We start from the raw sequence: 19655 nt of genomic DNA, 5'->3' as shown, positions 1-19655 counted from the left end.
AGAAAAATGGCCTCAGAGAAAAAGGGGGGGAAATGAAATAAAGAGAACGTGTAGAAGAAAGAAAAGATAAAAATCATAAAAGTAAAAATGTTCGATTTAAAAAAAAGGCTATCCTTCACAAATTATTTTAATACTTGTCGCTATTTATCCTTCCATATAATGTTGCAGATAGACTTGTAAATTTTTAAAAATAAAGTCCTCTTTGTGCTTTTTTTTTTAAATGAAGTTTATGGTAACATTGGTTTAATTTCTTGAATAGAAGAAAAAAATATTATTTAACATATGAAATTATATAATGATTGAATTTTTAAGCTATACTTTATGGGTCACATAATAAAACAAATTTATTTCCAAAAGGTACTGTTTCTATCATATGAGTTACTGTTTAGAGTGGATAAACCGGTGGTTGTAGTCGAGTTCTCATGCATACAAAGCGGAGCTTAATTTTGGGTTTTTGTAGTAACTTTGGGCACTTCAAATTTCCTCCTCGCCAAGCTTTGTATTAAGCGTTCAGCAGTTCAAATTGTTCTGGATCATAACTTCCCGCAAGTGATAGTCGAGACCGATTGTTTAGAGGAGATTCAGCTTGCATTTGCAACTTGTGATTAGGTTCACCCATATGCGGACGTTATTGAACATGTCTCCTTTCATGGAGGCATCACTTTTTCTTTTGTGTCTAAGAAGATTATGGTGTGCTAATTCTACAATTTACTGTTCTATTCTACTAAAACCCTAGCAGAGAAATAAATGTGAAGCAAGAAAGAAGATAAATTTGAGAATATTCATTGATTTTTTGGAATCTCTATTACAGCTCATATATGAGTGTTTACTATGGCTACTACTGGCCTTACACTTGTCATAATCCTAGGCTCTCTTTTAAATCTATTATTCTGGAACTATGTAATGGTTCCACCACTTGGGCCTTGTTACCGTTCTCTTGGGCCTAGATAGAGCTGGAGTAGTGAGCCCATCAGAAAGGGTGCTACCAGATTAAGTGTGTGGTCGATTGCCTTGCTAGTGCCGCTTTACAGTTTCCTTTTGGAACCTATGTTTTTGCTTCTTCGTTTAGTGATTGCCATCGCCTTCTTAGGATAGATGCGGGTGAGGTTATATCCTCTTGGTTGTTTTAGCCTTGTGCTTAATGTGAGTCCCCTCATGTAAAAAAAAACATGAGTTACTACTTAAAAACTATAAAATAAACCTATGGTTTTTCGGTCAAATAAGTTCTTAAATATGGTTAAATTTGTCCTCTCAAGTCAGGCACTTTAGTGACCCATATTGAAACCATATTTGAAGATGATTTTATGGATAAAATATCATCCAGGAATTTTAGCATATTTTTCTTATTCGGAAACTAATATGAAAGTATTTATATTTTTAAAAAAATAATTTGACTAGACATACTTTAGCTTGGTGTGAAATGAAAATGACAATACAAAAAAGATGCATGAGTGAGAAAATATAAAAAGGAGAAAAAATAATGATAACTTTGCAAATTGACGGGGATGTCCACTAATCAAGACATGCTATTTGTATACCTTCACACCCTTTTTGATATCTCTATATTTTTTTTTTGATATCTCTATATTTTTTTTTTTGATATCTCTATATTTGTTAGTAGTAACTTTGCGACTCAATATTAGTATATTACAAAATATTAGTAACGAATTAAGTCAACTAACGTTCAAAAAGAAAGAATAAGTCAACTAACCATAGTGAGAAAAAAAAGGTTATCAACACAACAAATGTTGTAAGAAACAACCTACGAAGTTTATATTGCACAGTAAGTCAGTAACCCCTAATAATATAGCATACCAGGCCACTGAAACTATGAGAGTAATTCACACATTATCACAAGTTCCTGTAACTCACAAATACATAATTTTAAAGCAATGATGAAGAATTAATCTGCACAGACAAATGAAGAAATGATATCACACAAAAGATACGTGGATGTTGGATAACTATGCAACACTCTTTTTTAACTGAGTGAGAGTAAGACAAGATTGTTCGGGTTGTACAATTACTCTGATGGAGGTAAAGTTAGAGAATCAGAAACTCCTGGTAGTCTTTGGGAAGGATCACTGGTTGGTGTCCTAGGCACAGGGGAATCAACATGACCCACTCTTAGTTTTTGAAGTGTTGCAAATGACTCTCTTGTGGCAGACATGGCTTCAAAGAACCGAGTGCAAGATGCCAAAGCTACAGGAATGGGTCGAAGCATTTCCTGGAAAAAAAAAAGAATTTCATTTGAGAAGCAAGTAGCAAGCACAAAAGTTATGAACATTATTCCACACAAGGCTGTCTTCAAAGTAGTGCCCGTATATGCACTTAGTTGCCTTTGAAAACACTTAGTGGAATGTGTTTAAAAGCACCGAGATTAATTTCTAAAACTCATGTTAAGAATTAAAAACTTTACAGGATCAACTTTAAGCTGTCAAAGCTTTCATCATGATTCATGACTATTTTAAAATTCGTTTATAGTATATGCAGGTTATCGACTGGGAGAAATTTTAGTGTGTCACAATGAACTTAAATAGACTTGAAATTAATCTTAACTTTTTAAGTTATAAAATAACAGTAAAAGTTAAATCCACTATCACTTAGTCATCTTCTTGAAGCTTCCAAGCAACTGAAGTAACATTAAAGGCAAGTAATGCAAGATAGTAGGTGAAAACTAGGGTCCAGGGATGCAAAATGGTTTAATAGTATAACATAATGGAAACAGAAAGTCCTAATATCAAGACTATCTTAACATAATAAAAATGATTTTAGAAGCATACCCCCCAAACTGAAGGAGGTTCCTTGAAGTTCTGACTCCACTGAAAATCTGCCACGGATGCTGTCAAGGCACCATAATCACTAGCTGCCTTCATCAGTAACTCAGAGAATTGTTTCTGCACGAATTAGAAAAATATATTAATCAAGCATTATAAAATCAGTCTTACATTGATTGAAAATTTATATCAATAATAGTTCAACATTTACATCAATTTTCAACTAATGTTGAGTGTGACTATGTTGTTAAGATAGGGATCCTACAGAATCGGGAAGGGAGTGCAAGATCATAAGAATGCAAAATTAGACGCTATAACATACATATACATAGAAAATCATATAGAAAAGTAAAATAACCTCTGATTCATACAATTAAAATAATTTAAATTGAAAAATCATAAGCACAAAATCACATTAAGTCATAATATAATGCATTCACAAGAAGTTTTTTTACAGCCATAAGAAATATAAGTTGGTGTTTAAATTAAAAACTAATGCTTAGAAACCCAAAAGAACTTAAGTCTAATATAACCACCACACTAGCAAGACACATACCAGAACACAAAGTCTCAAATAAAATTGCACTACAGAACCAAGTCAGAATCGCAAAGGCAGAATGAGAAGCCAGAATTGGAGTTCGTGGAGGAAGAACCAGAATTGCAAAGGCAGACCACAGAGTCGCAGACCAAGAACTCCAACACGGAGCAGCGCGTGAAGGTAGGGAGAACGACCTTCAACCTCGCACACTCATGACAACCTTCAAAGTTCAAACCTCCGAATGCAAAGAGGGACGAGGGAGTAGGGATGAGGTGGAGCAAGGTTAGACATGAGAGATTTGGTTTAGGGTTTCATTTGGTTTAAGATTGAATGAACTCATTTAGATCCAGCAGTGCATAAATAAGCCTTTTACACACTGTATTGCAGATGCCAAATAAAACTTGGTTGACCTAGAAAGTGGTTAACTATATTCCTAATTTCAATATATAACAGATGGTGAATCATTAGGTCAAGTCTCACTGTGTATAATTTTTCATGAATACCAGAAACTTTGAACTTATTTCTAACAGCTCCAATTGAAGTCACTATATCATGTTTAATCTGTAATGCTGCATTAATAGTTAACACTTAACATGCACTATTCAAACAAACAAAGTAACAAAATTGTCACACATAGACAACACCTAGCAAAATCAGGAACTAAATACAAAACATCAAAATGTGTACAAATAAGTAATGCTACTAACACTATATCAAAACCACACATACACACACAATTGTGTGCACATGCCACTTGATGGCCAACTGGTTATCAAATCAAGGACTTCTTAGAGCAAGTAACTTAACTCAATCATCATTTGTGTACACCAACCTGATATTCTGCTTCAACAGGAATGCAATCCAGGGAATACGGTTGCTGCAGGCGAGCTATTATGCGGTCCTACCAAATTTAGCAAATAAAATAATGTAAAAGTACAATTTGAGCTGATGAACCGATCAATAACAACGACAGATGAGAAGAATAATGAACAGATGAGGTCGGTTTCGGTTACCTTATTCTGAATAACATCTTTGAGGATAGTAGTAATCCATTCCAACGTCTCAATCTTCTTCTCCATTTCACTTACATGCGTCAAATGCGCTACATTTTTATCATCCTAAAAGTTTCACAAGTCTCAAAATGAGTGAAAAGTGAAGACACAGCACAACACAGGTTATTCAAATTCTTAACTAACTAGTAAAATGTTGACAATTTGTTTAAAGTTGAACAAAATCAAATGACCCAAATCCATATTTATCAAACCGAAATGGTTATTAGGGCTGGCATACCTTTCGACCTTGAAGTTCGACTTGCAAATCTGCAATTTTCCTTTGGACTGTGGTAAGTTCTCTTAAAACCTTGATCAAATCCTCACCCTTCTCACCAGTAGCGGTTGAGGGATTCTGAAGTGCTTCCTATAGGGAGAGACAGTTAGTGAATTCCAAATTGTCAGAAAATTGATGCGAGTTTGATGATCGAAGAGAGAATGTCTGATACCTGATGGGTTGGGAGAGATGACACGGAGAAACCGAGATCTGAAGCAATTGACAGAGCATCGGACATTCCCCCAATGCGTTTCACAGGTTTCTTCCCAACCCAACTAGACTCGCTTCCCATTGACATTTTCAAATTTCAAACATTAACAAACTCCACCTCTTTTTTTGCAACTGAAAACTTCAGCTTTTGTAGATCAACGAAAAAAATTTAGTGAAATGCTGGAGAACGACGGCGAGTGGCGGCGGATATGGTCTAACGGTGCCGGAAAACGCTGGAGATTTCGGGGAGTAGTAGTAGCTTGGGGGAGGTTTATGCAGGCTGAACGAGATGCCAGTTTTTTCCAAGGTCGATTCAAACAACGGGGACCCTTTTTTTTTACAGGTTTATTTAAAAAAAAACTTTTAAATAATTGTATAGTGTTTAAATAAATAAAGGCTTAATTCCAGTTTGGGCCCCTGATGTTTCACAAATGTGCGGTTTGCATCCCTTGTGTTTAAAATGTGCGGTCAAACTCCCTCATATTTCTAAAACGGTCGAGTGAAACCCTTCCGTCCATCTCTGTCAGTTGACCAAACGGAAATGCTGACGTGTTACTAATTTAATTCATAAAATATAGGCTACTAATTCGTGACAGAAGTAATCCGTCACAAAACAAAACCATTCAGCCAAAACCCTTCTCCCTCACATTTCCTTTTTCTCCTCTTCTTCCTTTCTTCTTCCTCCTTTCTGCGAATTAACAAACATGTGCCACCACACCAAAAAATTTCCACAAACTTCATCTTCCTCCTCTTTGAATTTGTGAATTGCAATTTTCTAATTCCCTCAACACAACAAACCAAATTTGAAAGTAAAGATTATCCATCTGCAACCAGCTGCTGTCAGAAAAGCAACATAGTACAGTACAACCATCCACCTGTAGTGCAGAACCCACTGCACCGACATGCCATTCTCCAGTTTCCACATACCCCAAAAACTCACAAATATCAAAAACCAAAATTGGAATCAAAGAACGAAACAGATAAAATGGAACAAGAAAATAAAATAAGGCTGTAACATATTTTACTATCATCATCACTATCAATTCACTAACAATGGTGTTTCAAGTTTCTATCATCGCAACACAACTCGTCAAGATAAAAAAAAATTAAAATTAAAATTGAAAATTCATCTAGCAGAATCGACCACCATCATCATCACCACCATGAATCTGAGATGCAATCTCGAAATGCCAGAGTCTACCAACACCTTTCACCAGATTCTTCCTACACAGAAACTCCTCCACAAAAACCTTCTCCACCTTCCGATCCACATCGTGCAGAAACAGGTGCGTCACACCGGATCCCTTCCGATTCCTCCCCATCACCGCCGCCGAGAAGATCGCCGCCATCCGCCCCGGCGCCTCCTCAAAATACCCCCTCGGCGCATTGATCATGATCAGGTCCCACTCAGTGTCATAAAGAAGGGTTCATGGAGAAGGGTTTTGGCGACCTTCTCGAGCTTGAGGATTAGAGGGGCGCAAGCTTGAAAGAGGAGGAAGATTAAGTTTGTGGAAGAAATTTTGGTGTGGTGGCACATGTTTGTTTATTCGCAGAAAGGAGGAAGAAGAAAGGAAGAAGAGGAGAAAAAGGAACAATGTGAAGAAGGGTTTTGGCTGAAGGGTTTTGTGACGAATTATTTCCGTTACTAAGTAGTAGCCTATATTTTATGAATTAAACTAGTGACAAGTCAGCATTTCCGTTTGGTCAACTGACAGAGATAGACGGAAGGGCTTCACTGGACCGTTTTAGAAACATGAGTGAGTTTGACCGCACATTTTAAACACAAGGGATGCAAACCGCACATTTGTGAAACATCAGGGACCCAAACTGGAATTAAGCCATAAATAAACAAGAAAACTTGTATTTATAGGTTCGATGTTTATTGTTACTTTTTTTTTTTTGAACTCATTTATTGTTACTTCTTAGTGAATTAGGAGTGTTTTGGAAGTCTTGACTTGACAAAGGTCTATTGAGATGTGGATAATCATGCAATGTTTCATTAAATTAGTCAGACCGATTTGCTCGGCTTACACTTAGATGATATGTTATTTAGTTAAGTCATTTTGTTCGCCATCATGGTATAGTTGCAAGACATTTGACTCGACTAAGAGAATATTGGGTCTTTGGCAATTTGAGTCGGCCAAAACATGAACTTCTCAACTTGGCATGAAATGCAATACAACGTCAAATTATACTAAATCTTCATTACTTCGGGAAATATTAATCAAAGATGAATTTCATACGTCTTTTACTCTTCAATTGATCACGCATCACTAGTCTTTCACTCAAAACCTCAATTATGAGATTTTTTTTCTTATTTTGCTTGACTATATTGAATTTAGAACATCTTGATCAATGAAAATGCACACGATGGAGTTACAACTTCAATCATGAAGGTGTCATGAAGTCACACCTTTCAATCTAGCTACTTTTTCTTAAAGAGTAAAGTACACTCACCCCTCTCAAGGTTTGTTAGAATTACACTCCACCCAATTCTTGTCTAAAATCTACACCCCACCCCATTTTATATAGATGCAAATTTAGTGACGAAAAATATTATTCATTAATAATTAGTTATTATTTAAATTGTTAATCAATTATTTCAAAAAATATTTTCAATATAATCCAATAAATTTAAAAATGAAAACATCACAGTCCTCCTCATTCTCTCAATCGCGGTCTTCCTCCATAAATTCACAATGCAAATTCTGCAATAGCACACCCGACCGGTTTACAAACCATATCTCGAACATAGGGAAACATGCTTGTGTTTTCATATTTGGTAATAATTCAATTTTAATCAAAATAATCTCTTTATACCTCAAATTTTGAAAATTGGATTGTAGACCCAAAAAGCAAGACAAATGGGTGAAGAAAATAGAGAAACAAAATTAAGAAATATGAAGTGGATCAGAGGTTATTAGAACCCAACGATGCGGTGGAGCACCGTTTTTAACAAAATCCAACGACATCTTAAACCAACAGAGCGTTCGCTTGCAACTTAAAGGGGGTGAAGTTCACAAGAAGTAGTTGAACAGGTAGCTTTGGGAATGTGCGATTCATGTTCTGTGGTTCAGGTCGCAACAAAACTTTGATGCATGATGGTGCCATGGGGTTTCACATTCTGGGACAGTGGCCGTCGTGTTAAAGGGAGCAAAGGCTTGGTGGTGACCGTTTGTGGTGAGAAATATGATTTGGAGACAGATGGGACGTGGACTTAACAGACAGAGTGGATTGTTTTTTTTAAATTTAATTCAGTAAAATTATTTTCATAAATTAATGTATGATAGTGTATATGCATTAAACTTATTTAAATTTTAACTAATTAGTAATTATTTTTTATTAGTGACGAATTTGTTTTCGTCACTAAATTTTGCCTTTATAAAAAATGGGGTGGAGTGTAGATTTAAAAAAAGAATGGGGTGGAGTGTCATTCTGACAAACCTTAAGGGGGGTGAGTGTATTTTACTCTTTCTTAAATTTTGTGCTTCACTTTAGGTTTTGCAACTGCCCGCATTCTTTGAATATATTTTTTTGCATTTTAAAATTTGGAGAAAAAGAGGATTTCATAAGATTTGTCGTACTTCCATCTCCTAACGATTGCATCATAGAATTTCAGAACAACCAACTATCTGAATTACTTCACAAATTCAAACTTAGGAGGATGCAAGCACTCGTTTTTTCTTCACTTTGTTCATAAGGTTCTCTAGGTATGCTTTCCCCTACATCTTAGACTTATCTTCGTTGTTATTCGCTCATATTGGGAGGTAGGGAGAAGATGATAGAAAATTTAGTCGAGGCTTCTCTAGTCATATTTTTGAATCGAGATAGATTTTCTTCAAATAGAAGATTTGTAAACGAAAACTGTTTGGATTTACAAGAGCAATGTTTGAACAATTTCCTAAAGTAAACATTTTCAGTTTCCTTTTCCCTTTTTTCTAGACATCGGCTCCAAAGACTTTTACAGCTTAGGTTTACAGAGTCTGCTCCTACATATTTTAATCCATGGGGCCTAAATAAAATAACCAAACCCTTGATATTACAAACTCCTTCCTCAAAGAGAGTTGGATTGATTATAATGTTCGAGGTTGTAGTTATTCTTATTGGCCATGAGAGTAAAGAAAAACGTGAAGACCCCTAATTTATGACGCCATTAAAGAAAAAAAATTAGTATGAGATTCCAACCTTCATTATGAGATTCCAACTTCATGAAGGTTGGAATCTCTGGAATTTAGAGTTCATCGTACTCTCTTATTTTTCTCTCAATATAAATAACTTAACAAAATCACTTTGTTCTTTCTTTTAAAAGGTAGGCATACAACATACAAAAAATCCACACCTCTCTCTTATCATGCCATGAAGTTGTTAGAATCTCATATAAACCTTCAATGCCCCTCCTGTCTTGTAAATGGACACATTTTTAACACTTAATCTAAATCTAAATCAATATCAATATCCATATCAATATCAATATCAATATATATTAGAAAAGAATAACTTCTATCAGACTGATTTAGTGACGTGTCATTCTCACGTTAATTCTCATAAAAAAAATTCAACGTGTCATTCTCAGGTTAATGATCATAAAAAAATACATTTTTAAATTTTAGATTTGATTAGGATTTAGGTTGTTTATTTTTTGATTTTATCATAATTTATTTTTAGAGTTTTAATTACTTTTTATGGTATTTTTATTGAATTTTCGGATTTTTAATTAATTCAGGATTTTATGAGTTTTTATTGTGATTTGCTAGATTTTGATAGTTTTTTTCTATATTTATGTAGTACCTTTTTAAATTTTAGATTTGATTATGATTTTTGTTGTTTATTTCATGATTTTATCTTAATTTATCTTATTATTTATTTTTAGAGTATTAATTAATTTTTATGGTATTTTTATTGAATTTTCGGATTCTTAATTAATTCAGGATTTTATGAGTTTTTATTGTGATTTGCTAGATTTTTGTAGCTTTTATCTATCTTTATTTATTACCTTTTTAAATTTTAGATTTGATTAGGATTTAGGTTGTTTATTTCTTGATTTTATCTTAATTTATCTTATTATTTATTTAATGTTAATTTTAGGAAATATTTTATTTTATCTTAGAGTTATTTTTAGAGTATAAATTAATTAGGATTTATGTTGTTTATTTTTATCTTAAATTAATTAATACTCTAAAAAAAATCTCACGTGTAATTCTCAGGTTAATCCTCATAAAAAAAATTACACGTGTCATTTCATTTGATAGATTCTCTTATGTTGTGTTATTTTATCTTGAAACCGAATTTTAAAAGATTTGCCCTAATTATTTAAGATTTACCTAGATTACTCATTACTAAATTTATTTCCAAAACAAATCTTGAAACCGTTTTTATTATCTCTTTAAATTATGAAAAGTCTCAAGCTTAATTTACTACATATTTACAGGAATCCCGTGATTTCTCATTTTATTCTTTCTCATGATCCACAATAAAAAAAATGAGATTATAATCTATTTAAAAGATTTTTCCTAATTATCTAAGATACTGCATCAGTCATCTTCTCCTCTATATATATATATATATATATATATTAGAAAAGAATTAGATAACTTATCTTTTGTTGACACGTGTTTCATAATTTCAAAACAGATCTTGAGACCGAATTTGAAAAGATTTGCCCTAATTATCTAAGATTTAAACAAACACGCATAATCACATTCATGATTAATTGATATATCAAATACAATAGACATATTCTCATGCAACGCACGTGAAAAAAAAAACAATAGTAAATTTAAAAGCAATAGTGTTAAAATCTAAAGGTTGAATATATTGTGGATGAAAAGATTACATACCATGCTACAATTTCATACAATATTAGAGTTTAAAAAAAAAATTCATACAATATTAACTTCATGTAATAAAAAGAAGTGCTCCTTCAGGCACGGAGCACGTGCACACGGTACACGCAAGTTTCAGTTTATGGGCAACAATTTTATATATTATTCGGCCGGTGCACACCAAGTCAGTGAAGTCCCCAAATCACCCTCTAATACAAACCCTACATCCTCTCTTGACGGAGCCCACCAAAACCTAGTAATTAATTGCCAAAGCCAGGGCTATTCTCGTCTTTCCACATGCGTTTCCCAACCAACGTCTCGATTCGCGACTAGTGCAAACGTATCCAAGTATTCAATTTCACTGCAACACTGCTACCTCTAGATTTTAGGGTTTCTCTTTTCCCCTTTCTCCTCAATTTTCTTGCTCCTCCCTCAACATTCTTCACTGCCTCATCTCCTCCGAACCCCACCGTTGCAACCACCACCAATTCGCTACTCGGAGCCAATGCAAATTCTTTACTCCGATGAAGCGCCCACCGCCGGAGGCGACTTTCCCGAAAATCCCGAAGACAACAAGAAGAACTCGACCTCCGGCGATTCTTCAGACTCCGGAATCGATGAACCCGTTTCCCTCGATGTATCAGGGAGGAGCTTGGAGTTTCCGGTGCCGGAGAATGCCAAAGAAGACTCCGTCGAGAGCCTGTACATGTACAGGAACGTTTACAGCTTGATTCCCAAGTCCGTCGGCGCTCTTGTGCGTTTGAGAACGCTGAAATTCTTCGGGAACGAGATTAACTTGTTCGCGCCGGAGTTTGGGAACATGACGGCGCTGGAGCGGTTGCAGATGAAGATTTCTTCACCTGGGATTGGTGGGTTGCCCTTGCATAAGCTCAAGGGTTTGAAGGAGCTTGAGCTTTCTAAAGGGCCTCCAAGACCTTCAGCTTTTCCTATTTTGACTGAGATTGCTGCTCTCAAATGCTTGACCAAGCTTTCCATTTGTCACTTCTCCATAAGGTTAATCTTCTTGTTATGCTATTGTTATTATTTTACTTGTTTCAACTGTATTGATTTCTGAAATCTTGTTACAATCCATTTTTTGATTACTCTAGATACCTTCCTCCGGAAATTGGTTGCTTAAAGAGTCTGGAGTATCTTGATCTTTCATTCAATAAAATCAAGACATTGCCCACAGAGATTACTTATTTGATTGGCTTAATATCCATGAAAGTTGCAAACAATAAGTTGGTGGAGCTACCATCAGCTATGACCTCTCTGTCAAGGTTGGAGTGTTTGGACCTGTCAAATAATAGATTGACTTCACTAGGATCCCTTGAACTCGCGTCAATGCACAGGCTTCAGAACTTAAATCTTCAGGTACCTAGATACGATTTGTTAAATCCGGCCGGTTTTCCAATAATGTTATTCATAGCATTTACGTTCTTCGCGTGTAGTGCTTTTTACTTTGCGTAGTTCTTTAATGTGCTCAGCCTGATTTCTGTGCTTTTTTTAATTATGTACTTAGATATAGCTTTATATATTTGTTCTGACCTGTCAAGTAATAGATGGAAAAAAAACATTATTTTGCTCTCATTTATGCACTGCATGAAAATTTTCAGTGGCTATTACCGTGGTTATAATTATAAATGATTTTGAAGGTCCACAAGTATAAACTTGCCATGATTTGTAGAAAATTTTCATGGCCCGTGATCAGCCTTTTGGTCTAAAAATTGGCCTATCTGTAATAAATTACTAAGAATACATTTTCGATATGGCTGTTTGTGTGTGCTAGTGTCTGATATGGAACCTATGTCCTGTTTCCTTTGCCTAAATTTATGTTTAATATGCATTTAATTTGGTGGCATCTGACAGTGTTTTACATGGAGAGACCGCATTGAAGGTGCCTCTGTGCATCCAAGGTATTGATTTAGTAGCCGTAGCTTGCTTGTAAAAAAACTGTAATCATGCTGGGTCCATTCATGCGTGCATATACATCTATGTTTAACATCACTTCTGTGCATATTCATGCGTGCATATGCATCCAAGGTATTGATTTTCATATGTTTAAATAGCCTTTAACATATTTTTTGTGTATCAATTGATCAAGTACAACAAGCTGCCCAGCATTTTTCACATTCCTTCATGGATATGCTGTAATATGGAAGGAAATGACAGAGGTAGATGCAAAGATGATTGTAGCAGTTGTTCTGTTGAAATGGATGTCTATGAAAGCGAAGTACTGGAAAATAAAGAAACCCTTTCTCATGGTGAGGCTTGTAATGGCTTTAAATATTTTGTTTTTTCCCTCTTGTTTGTGTATTTTCTTCCCTTTTGAATTGTGAATGATTAAGTTCATGTACTTAGAGCAGAACTTACCCTTTTCTATAAATATTTTGCAGGTCCTCATAACACCTCATCAAGTATATTAACAAGCTCCTCATCTAGCAGTAGATGTTTTGCAACTCGTAAGTCAGGTAAACGGTGGAAGCGGCGACACTATTTGCAGCAGAAAGCTCGTCTAGAACGCTTAAATAGCAGCAGGAAGTGGAAAGGTGTAGATCTTGACCGGTTGCCTAGCAAGAAGATTCACAAAACTTCTGAACCAGAAAATATGAATAGTCTTGCCTCTGAAAACTGCGCAGAAACTGTATCAGACAATGGGAGCTTGGATGGCAGTAATAGAAGATCATTCTCTGAAGAAGTGAATGACAATTTGATTGATAATGTCAACACTGATGAAGTAATTATTGAAAAGCAGTTTTCACAAGATGATTTCTGCACTTCTGAAAGCAGAGATGAAAAAGATGCATCCATATGCTCCTTAGAGAATGGGCAAAGTGAACAGAATGAAGCATGTTTAGATTCTTTGAAGTGTATTTCTAAATCAAAGAGGCATTCAGTTCAGGATATTGATAATCCTAAACCATGCAAGTCTAGAAAACCAATTGGCGATAGCTCATTAGTTTCTTGCAAGTACAGCAAGATATCATTTTGTGGCATTGAAGACCATCTGTCAGATGGCTTTTATGATGCAGGACGTGATCGGCCATTTATGCCTCTTGAGAGTTATGAGCAAAATCCGTGCCTTGCATCTCGTGAAGTCATACTTTTAGACAGGTTTGTTCTTACTGCTAGTGTATTTTTGTAATTTTTTGGGAGAGTATATCTGTAGTTAATATATGTCAGCTTGTCATATTGGGGGTAGTGGGTGGGTTACATGGGTACACTTTCTATAAAATTTGATTGGTTGTTCTTTGTATCTCAGAAGAAGGGATGAAGAGTTGGATGCTGTTATGCTCTCTGCTCGGACTTTGGTCTATAATTTGAAGCAGTTAAGTAGTATAAACTTTCCTGGGAGCCTGGCTGTGGTTGATAACTTGCAAACAGCGTCACTGCTTGCCCTATTTGTATCTGATCACTTTGGTGGAAGTGATAGACGTGCTATTATAGAAAGGATGCGGAAATCTGTATCTGGTTCAAATTATAATAAGCCTTTTGTCTGTACGTGCTCAACTGGAAGCAGCACCAGTATAAGTGCTTCCCCTGGACCAGTTGTAAACACCATGGAAGATATTGCTCTTTCCGAGATCTCTGGAAAATCTCTTGATTATATAAAAAAAAGGCGAAATTCAATCATAGTTCCTATTGGCTGTGTGCAGTATGGTGTATGTAGACATAGAGCTCTGCTTTTTAAGGTGATAATTGTTGCTATATATTTATACTGTACTTTTGTTATGTGTACTTTATATTGTGCTGTAAATTTTTAGTTTCCGCCTCTTTTGTTGTGATGATCTAATGCAAGTTATTTGTTTTGTAGTATTTATGTGATCACATGGAGCCACCTGTACCTTGTGAGCTTGTCAGAGGTTACCTTGATTTTTCACCACATGCCTGGAATATCATTCTGATAAAGAGGGGTGCTACATGGGTTCGAATGCTTGTTGATGCTTGCCGACCTCATGATATAAGAGAAGAGAAAGATCCTGAGTACTTTTGCAGGTATATACATCCTCTAAGTTCAAAGATAGATGTGCAACTCTTTTTGTTCTTGTAAAAAAGAAAGCAGCTTGGTTTTGTGTAATATCTAATATGCTGTCATTTGCACATTGCTTTCACTTGAATCCGTTATATTTAATTTTATATGCTGCTGAAATTTAGTTATTCTGCTTGAAATATAGCTATTGGTTTGTCCTTTTCCTGCTATAAATTCAGCATATTTTAAATAGTGATCAATCATGCTGCACTTTAGAGCTTGGCTTCTTTTTTAAATTTCGGGTCTCATCATTTTGTAGCATTTAAAGAATTTTGCTTATGCTCAAATTTTAGTCCAAATGTTTGTGACTTTAAAAATTATATTATTTTCTCCCAACTTTCAGTGCATATTTGGATTAGGTGTTTCAAACATAATTATGAAAAATTCTTAGTTTTAAGTGAAATTTCTTAATTAACACTAATGCTTTGCTTGGTCTCACCACTTCTCCCATCTTTATTTTCTCTCAATAAAACAAGGGAAAATAATATTTTCCTTTCACTTCTCTTTTTCATCTGTCCAAGAGCTTGTTTAAATTCTATGACTTTTGTGAACTTATATGGTGTTACTCAAGGCCTTATTGACTTGATGTTTCAGGTATATACCTCTTAGTCGAAGCAAAGTCCCTCTTTCATCTGGTGGTCCTGTTCCTGATCATTCCTTTCCATCTCTCCCGACTTGTAATGAACTTGAGAATAAACATTTGACTACTTTAGTTCGGTGCAAATTTGGATCAGTTGAGGCGGCAGCAAAGGTATTTTAATATTCCATGAATGGTTAAAAGGGGTTTCACTTCCCTTGATATGTAATTTGTTGTTCTGAAGATTTCATAATTGGATGCATTTTATATTGTATGGTGTTGTAGGTGCGTACTTTGGAAGTGCAGGAGAGTTCAGCAGAGAAGGTTAAAAAATTTGAATATAATTGTTTGGGAGAAATTAGAATTCTTGATTCTTTAAAACACCCCTGCATAGTGGAGATGTATGGACACCAAATAACATGCAAATGGACTATCCCAGCGGATGGCAATCCTGAACATCGTGTATTGAGATCTGCAATTTTTATGGAGTATGTGGAAGCAGGCTCCTTAAAAGTAAGGTTTTTTTATATAATTATATCATTTCTTTACTATTAGCGTATTTTTGGTTGTTTTATTAAATTCACACTTCCATTTACTCACAGAACTATCTGGAGAAGCTGGCAAAAGCTGGTGAAAAGCATGTTCCCGTGGAGTTGGCTTTATATATTGCCAAAGATGTCTCATGTGCTTTGTCGGAGCTGCACTCGAAGCACATAATTCATCGCGACATAAAAAGTGAAAACATTCTGTTTGATATTGATAGGAAGAGAGATGATGGAACTCCCACTGTGAAGCTTTGTGATTTTGATAGTGCAGTGCCACTAAGATCACCTTTACATGCATGCTGTATTGCTCATGTGGGAACACCTCCTCCTTCAGTGTGTGTTGGAACACCTCGGTGGATGGCTCCTGAGGTTGTGCGGACTATGTATAAGAAAAGCACTTATGGATTGGTAAGATCCCCCAACTGATTAACCATGTCCTTTTGATTTTTGGGTTTGAAATATGAATAATATCAGGATTTTTTTTTATGAAACAACTTGACTAGGCATGACAATCAAACCCAAACTTTTGTGCACCTGCCCGAACTCAACCTAACTTCGTTGTGGGAAACCTGCTTTGACTGGATTTAGGAAACCAAATCCGATAGGAAAAGGATGGATTCGATGGTGCAAATGGCCACCCTTAACCCCCTCTGATGTAATACTTAATTTAAATTTTAACAGTAGTTAAATAATAAAGTTAACCTAATATATTTTTGAAATTCTTAATGTCTATTTTATAGATTGTTTGAATTGCAATGTTTTCGTCACATGGTTTAAATTTTTTTTTTTAAATTCACATGGTTTAATTAAATATACTATTATATATGTGTGTGTGAATAAGATGAAGGAAAATATAAAAAACAAAGGTAGACTCCTTGTGATTTTTCCTGACCTCGCTAGAGATTTGATGGGGTATCATTTTTTTTATTCTGGCTGGGGCAGTGGTGGGGAGAGCAAAACCCGCCCCCCCCGCCTTATGTTTCTTGTTTTTAATTAAGAACAGGTGTAGTTAAAATAATTTAATTTACTCTTCACCAGAGATAGTATTTTCTTGGGTTTTAATTTTTCTCTGTGTTGTGACAGAAAGTTGATATTTGGTCATTTGGATGTTTACTTCTGGAGATGCTGACCCTGCAAATTCCATATTATGGAGTACATGATTCACTCATGCATGATAGTTTGCAGGTAAGGTTGTCATTTGTTCGATGTCACTTTTTGTAGTTTATGTGAACACTAAATTTTCATTGATCTTCTAACATGATCAATACAGATGGGTAAGCGACCACAATTAACTGATGAGCTGGAGGCTTTGAGTTCAATGAATGAACCCACAATGATTCAATCTGGTGAAGAGCTGGAAAAATCAGAAGTTGAGATTGACACGTTGAAGTTCCTTGTTGATTTGTTTCATAGTTGTATGAAAGAAAACCCAAATGAGCGACCTACAGCTGAAGAAATCCATGAAATGCTGGTTGGACACACTAGCTGCCTTGGGAAGATTTAGGCAGGATATGGAGGTGATCCTCTCCTGGTAAAATGTATTTTCAAAATAACTTATATTCATTCTTTTTCTTAAAAAAACGCTGGACTTATCCAATATTTTTTTTTACTAGGTTAGATCCATGCGGCTCTAATATAATCTGTTTGAGATATTTATTTAATTATTTATACGTCTCTCTTTTAGGGTTGTAAACATTTGAGGCGTTCATGTAATTCGAACTCTCTGTAAGCGGGACTGATTAGTTTATCGATGCTTTGTGTTGTATGTTGCATAGAAGCATATCATCTTTATTCATTTTCGGCAGTACCAACTACCAAGTAAGTTGTGTGGGTTTCTTGCCGATGGTGGTAAATTTTTTTTTTGGAATAATTTTGATTAACAGGTGAAATACATACAATTTTTGTTTGAATTTGTTACTACTAAAAGGGTGCTATCTTGAAACAATTTTCATTAATAATAATAGATGCATGATTGCTTTCTCATGAATTTTGTTATTCAAAAGAATCAGTCATTTTTCAGTCTTATGAATGACTATGAAGTGTTTAGTAGATATGTTAGAATAGGATAGAAATTTTAAGTTTTATTTGTTTGGACTACATTAAAGTTAGAATAGAGACTAGAGAGTAACAGAAAGTTGCATATGTGATTTTATCATATCAATTGTGAAATAAACAAGAATTCAATAGACAGTTTCTGCTGTTTATCCTGTATTAAATTGGAATTTTTAACACATCATATTTTGTTTTTATGTAATTGAAAGCCATCCAGATTTGTGAAGATGTTTAATGATGTATTTTGGGCTCTTGAATTTGGTCGAAGATATTATGAGATGGGATGAGAAGTAGCAACTAGATCAATCCTGGTTTTGCTATGTAGCAATTTTAGATTGATATGATATGGTAACTCTATTGTTGTAAATACAAAAAAAAGCCTATAGATAAAATGGTGAATTATAAAGAAAGTTCTAATTTTAGGAATACTTATTATTTTAAAAATTAAAGTAACATAATAAATCTATGATTGGATCGGTGGAGGATTATAGAATGGAATAACAAGTGTAATGGAATAAAATAATAAGTGAGTTGCAATTATTTTGGTTTGGGATCAAAGTCAAACCCGGTTTTGAAATAAAAGTATCCAAATATAAATTACATTGCAACTCACTTTAATCCAAACTCTGTTTTACAAATTCACAATCATTCAAACACACTTGAATAATATTAAATATCTAATGGTGGAGTTAAAATTATCATTTCATTATTTGGATAAGCTAGTGAGTGCACACGAAATGAACAAGTACCTATTGCACATGTTGTATTACTCTCATAACAAACTTCAACATTTCCTTTTTCTTTTTGTTAAAATTCGACAACCAATCTCAAAGGGTCCATCAGTGGTCACATTTTAAAGGTCTTCATACAAATTGGGCACCTATAGTTAGAGATGCTATTATAGAATAAAAGGTTATATAATTAGTACAAATGTGCAGTTGACAGATCTGTTCTAATCCAAGTAGTCGTTATTAAGTCACGGTAACCAATAATTATTACTCCCTCTCAAGCCCTGCATTCCAACCTGTCTTGTTTTTTTGACTGGTTTCACATGCAGCATTTGCCCCCATAATAACGCTTCTTCAATATGTAAAGAAAACAGTTAACGTCCTTTTCATCAAACCATTAGCAATTAATTAGAGAGAGAGACTGGACACTGACCTCCTGGACACCATTGCAGAATTACACTAATCTTGACATAAAACATGTAGATCAACTCACACAAAGTGTTTTAGTTCAAACAAATTAAATGATTTGAGTTCGAGTCTTACAAATACAATTACGTTAAATACTTGGTAAGGAGAGCATTGCCGCTCATATAAGTTCCAAAAATGATTGTCTTAGTAGAGTATATATGTGATTACATAAGAAAAAAATTAGACCAACCTTTGGACAGCTGGTATTCTAATTAGCTAAATTTGTTTAATGGGGTTTTGAGAGCTGATGCTTCATCCCCTAAAAGCTGATATTGGGACAAAGAAGCTGAGTGAGTGGTCTTATGCATCCTTAGACAAGAGTGCATGCAGAGGGTAGCAAGTAGCAACAACAACTTTGGACCACTCTACTCACAGGACACTCCTACTTATCTATCTCTTTCCAATATCTGCCATATCCTTAATAAGGATCATAATTACTGCTGCTCATCAAAAGAATCACGTACCTATATGTATATAGGGTTCTTAGGGAACGCAATCCCAGAGGCCAGAACACTTCTTTTTCTTTTGCCTCTGGACTCTGGAGTTTGGACAAAGCAACACAAGCAGAAGTGCTTTCTAGGA

General features: G+C 35.0%; 2 protein-coding genes across 2 annotated transcripts; one reads left to right on the top strand and one right to left on the bottom strand.

Moving 5' to 3' along the window:
- Window positions 1-1730: 1730 nt before the first annotated feature.
- LOC130721200 (AUGMIN subunit 2) lies at window positions 1731-5182 on the bottom strand. The gene is made up of 6 exons (XM_057571954.1): window positions 4814-5182; window positions 4606-4731; window positions 4329-4433; window positions 4148-4216; window positions 2784-2897; window positions 1731-2227 (listed from the first exon to the last, which is right to left on the bottom strand). Exons 1-6 carry the CDS (start codon window positions 4937-4939, stop codon window positions 2024-2026), a joined length of 744 nt encoding a protein of 247 aa, XP_057427937.1. The 5' UTR covers window positions 4940-5182; the 3' UTR covers window positions 1731-2023.
- A 5842-nt stretch (window positions 5183-11024) lies between these two features.
- On the top strand, window positions 11025-17602 carry LOC130717341 (uncharacterized). The gene is made up of 11 exons (XM_057567540.1): window positions 11025-11687; window positions 11783-12047; window positions 12778-12937; window positions 13070-13787; window positions 13936-14365; window positions 14488-14669; window positions 15298-15454; window positions 15566-15793; window positions 15883-16233; window positions 16909-17010; window positions 17096-17602. Exons 1-11 carry the CDS (start codon window positions 11179-11181, stop codon window positions 17327-17329), a joined length of 3336 nt encoding a protein of 1111 aa, XP_057423523.1. The 5' UTR covers window positions 11025-11178; the 3' UTR covers window positions 17330-17602.
- Window positions 17603-19655: the final 2053 nt, after the last annotated feature.

The sequence above is a fragment of the Lotus japonicus genome, chromosome 5 (genome assembly GCF_012489685.1).
Source record: "Lotus japonicus ecotype B-129 chromosome 5, LjGifu_v1.2".
Taxonomy (NCBI): Eukaryota; Viridiplantae; Streptophyta; class Magnoliopsida; order Fabales; family Fabaceae; genus Lotus; species Lotus japonicus.
Note: the sequence above shows the minus strand (reverse complement) of the source record. Positions and strands in the feature narration are given on the sequence as shown.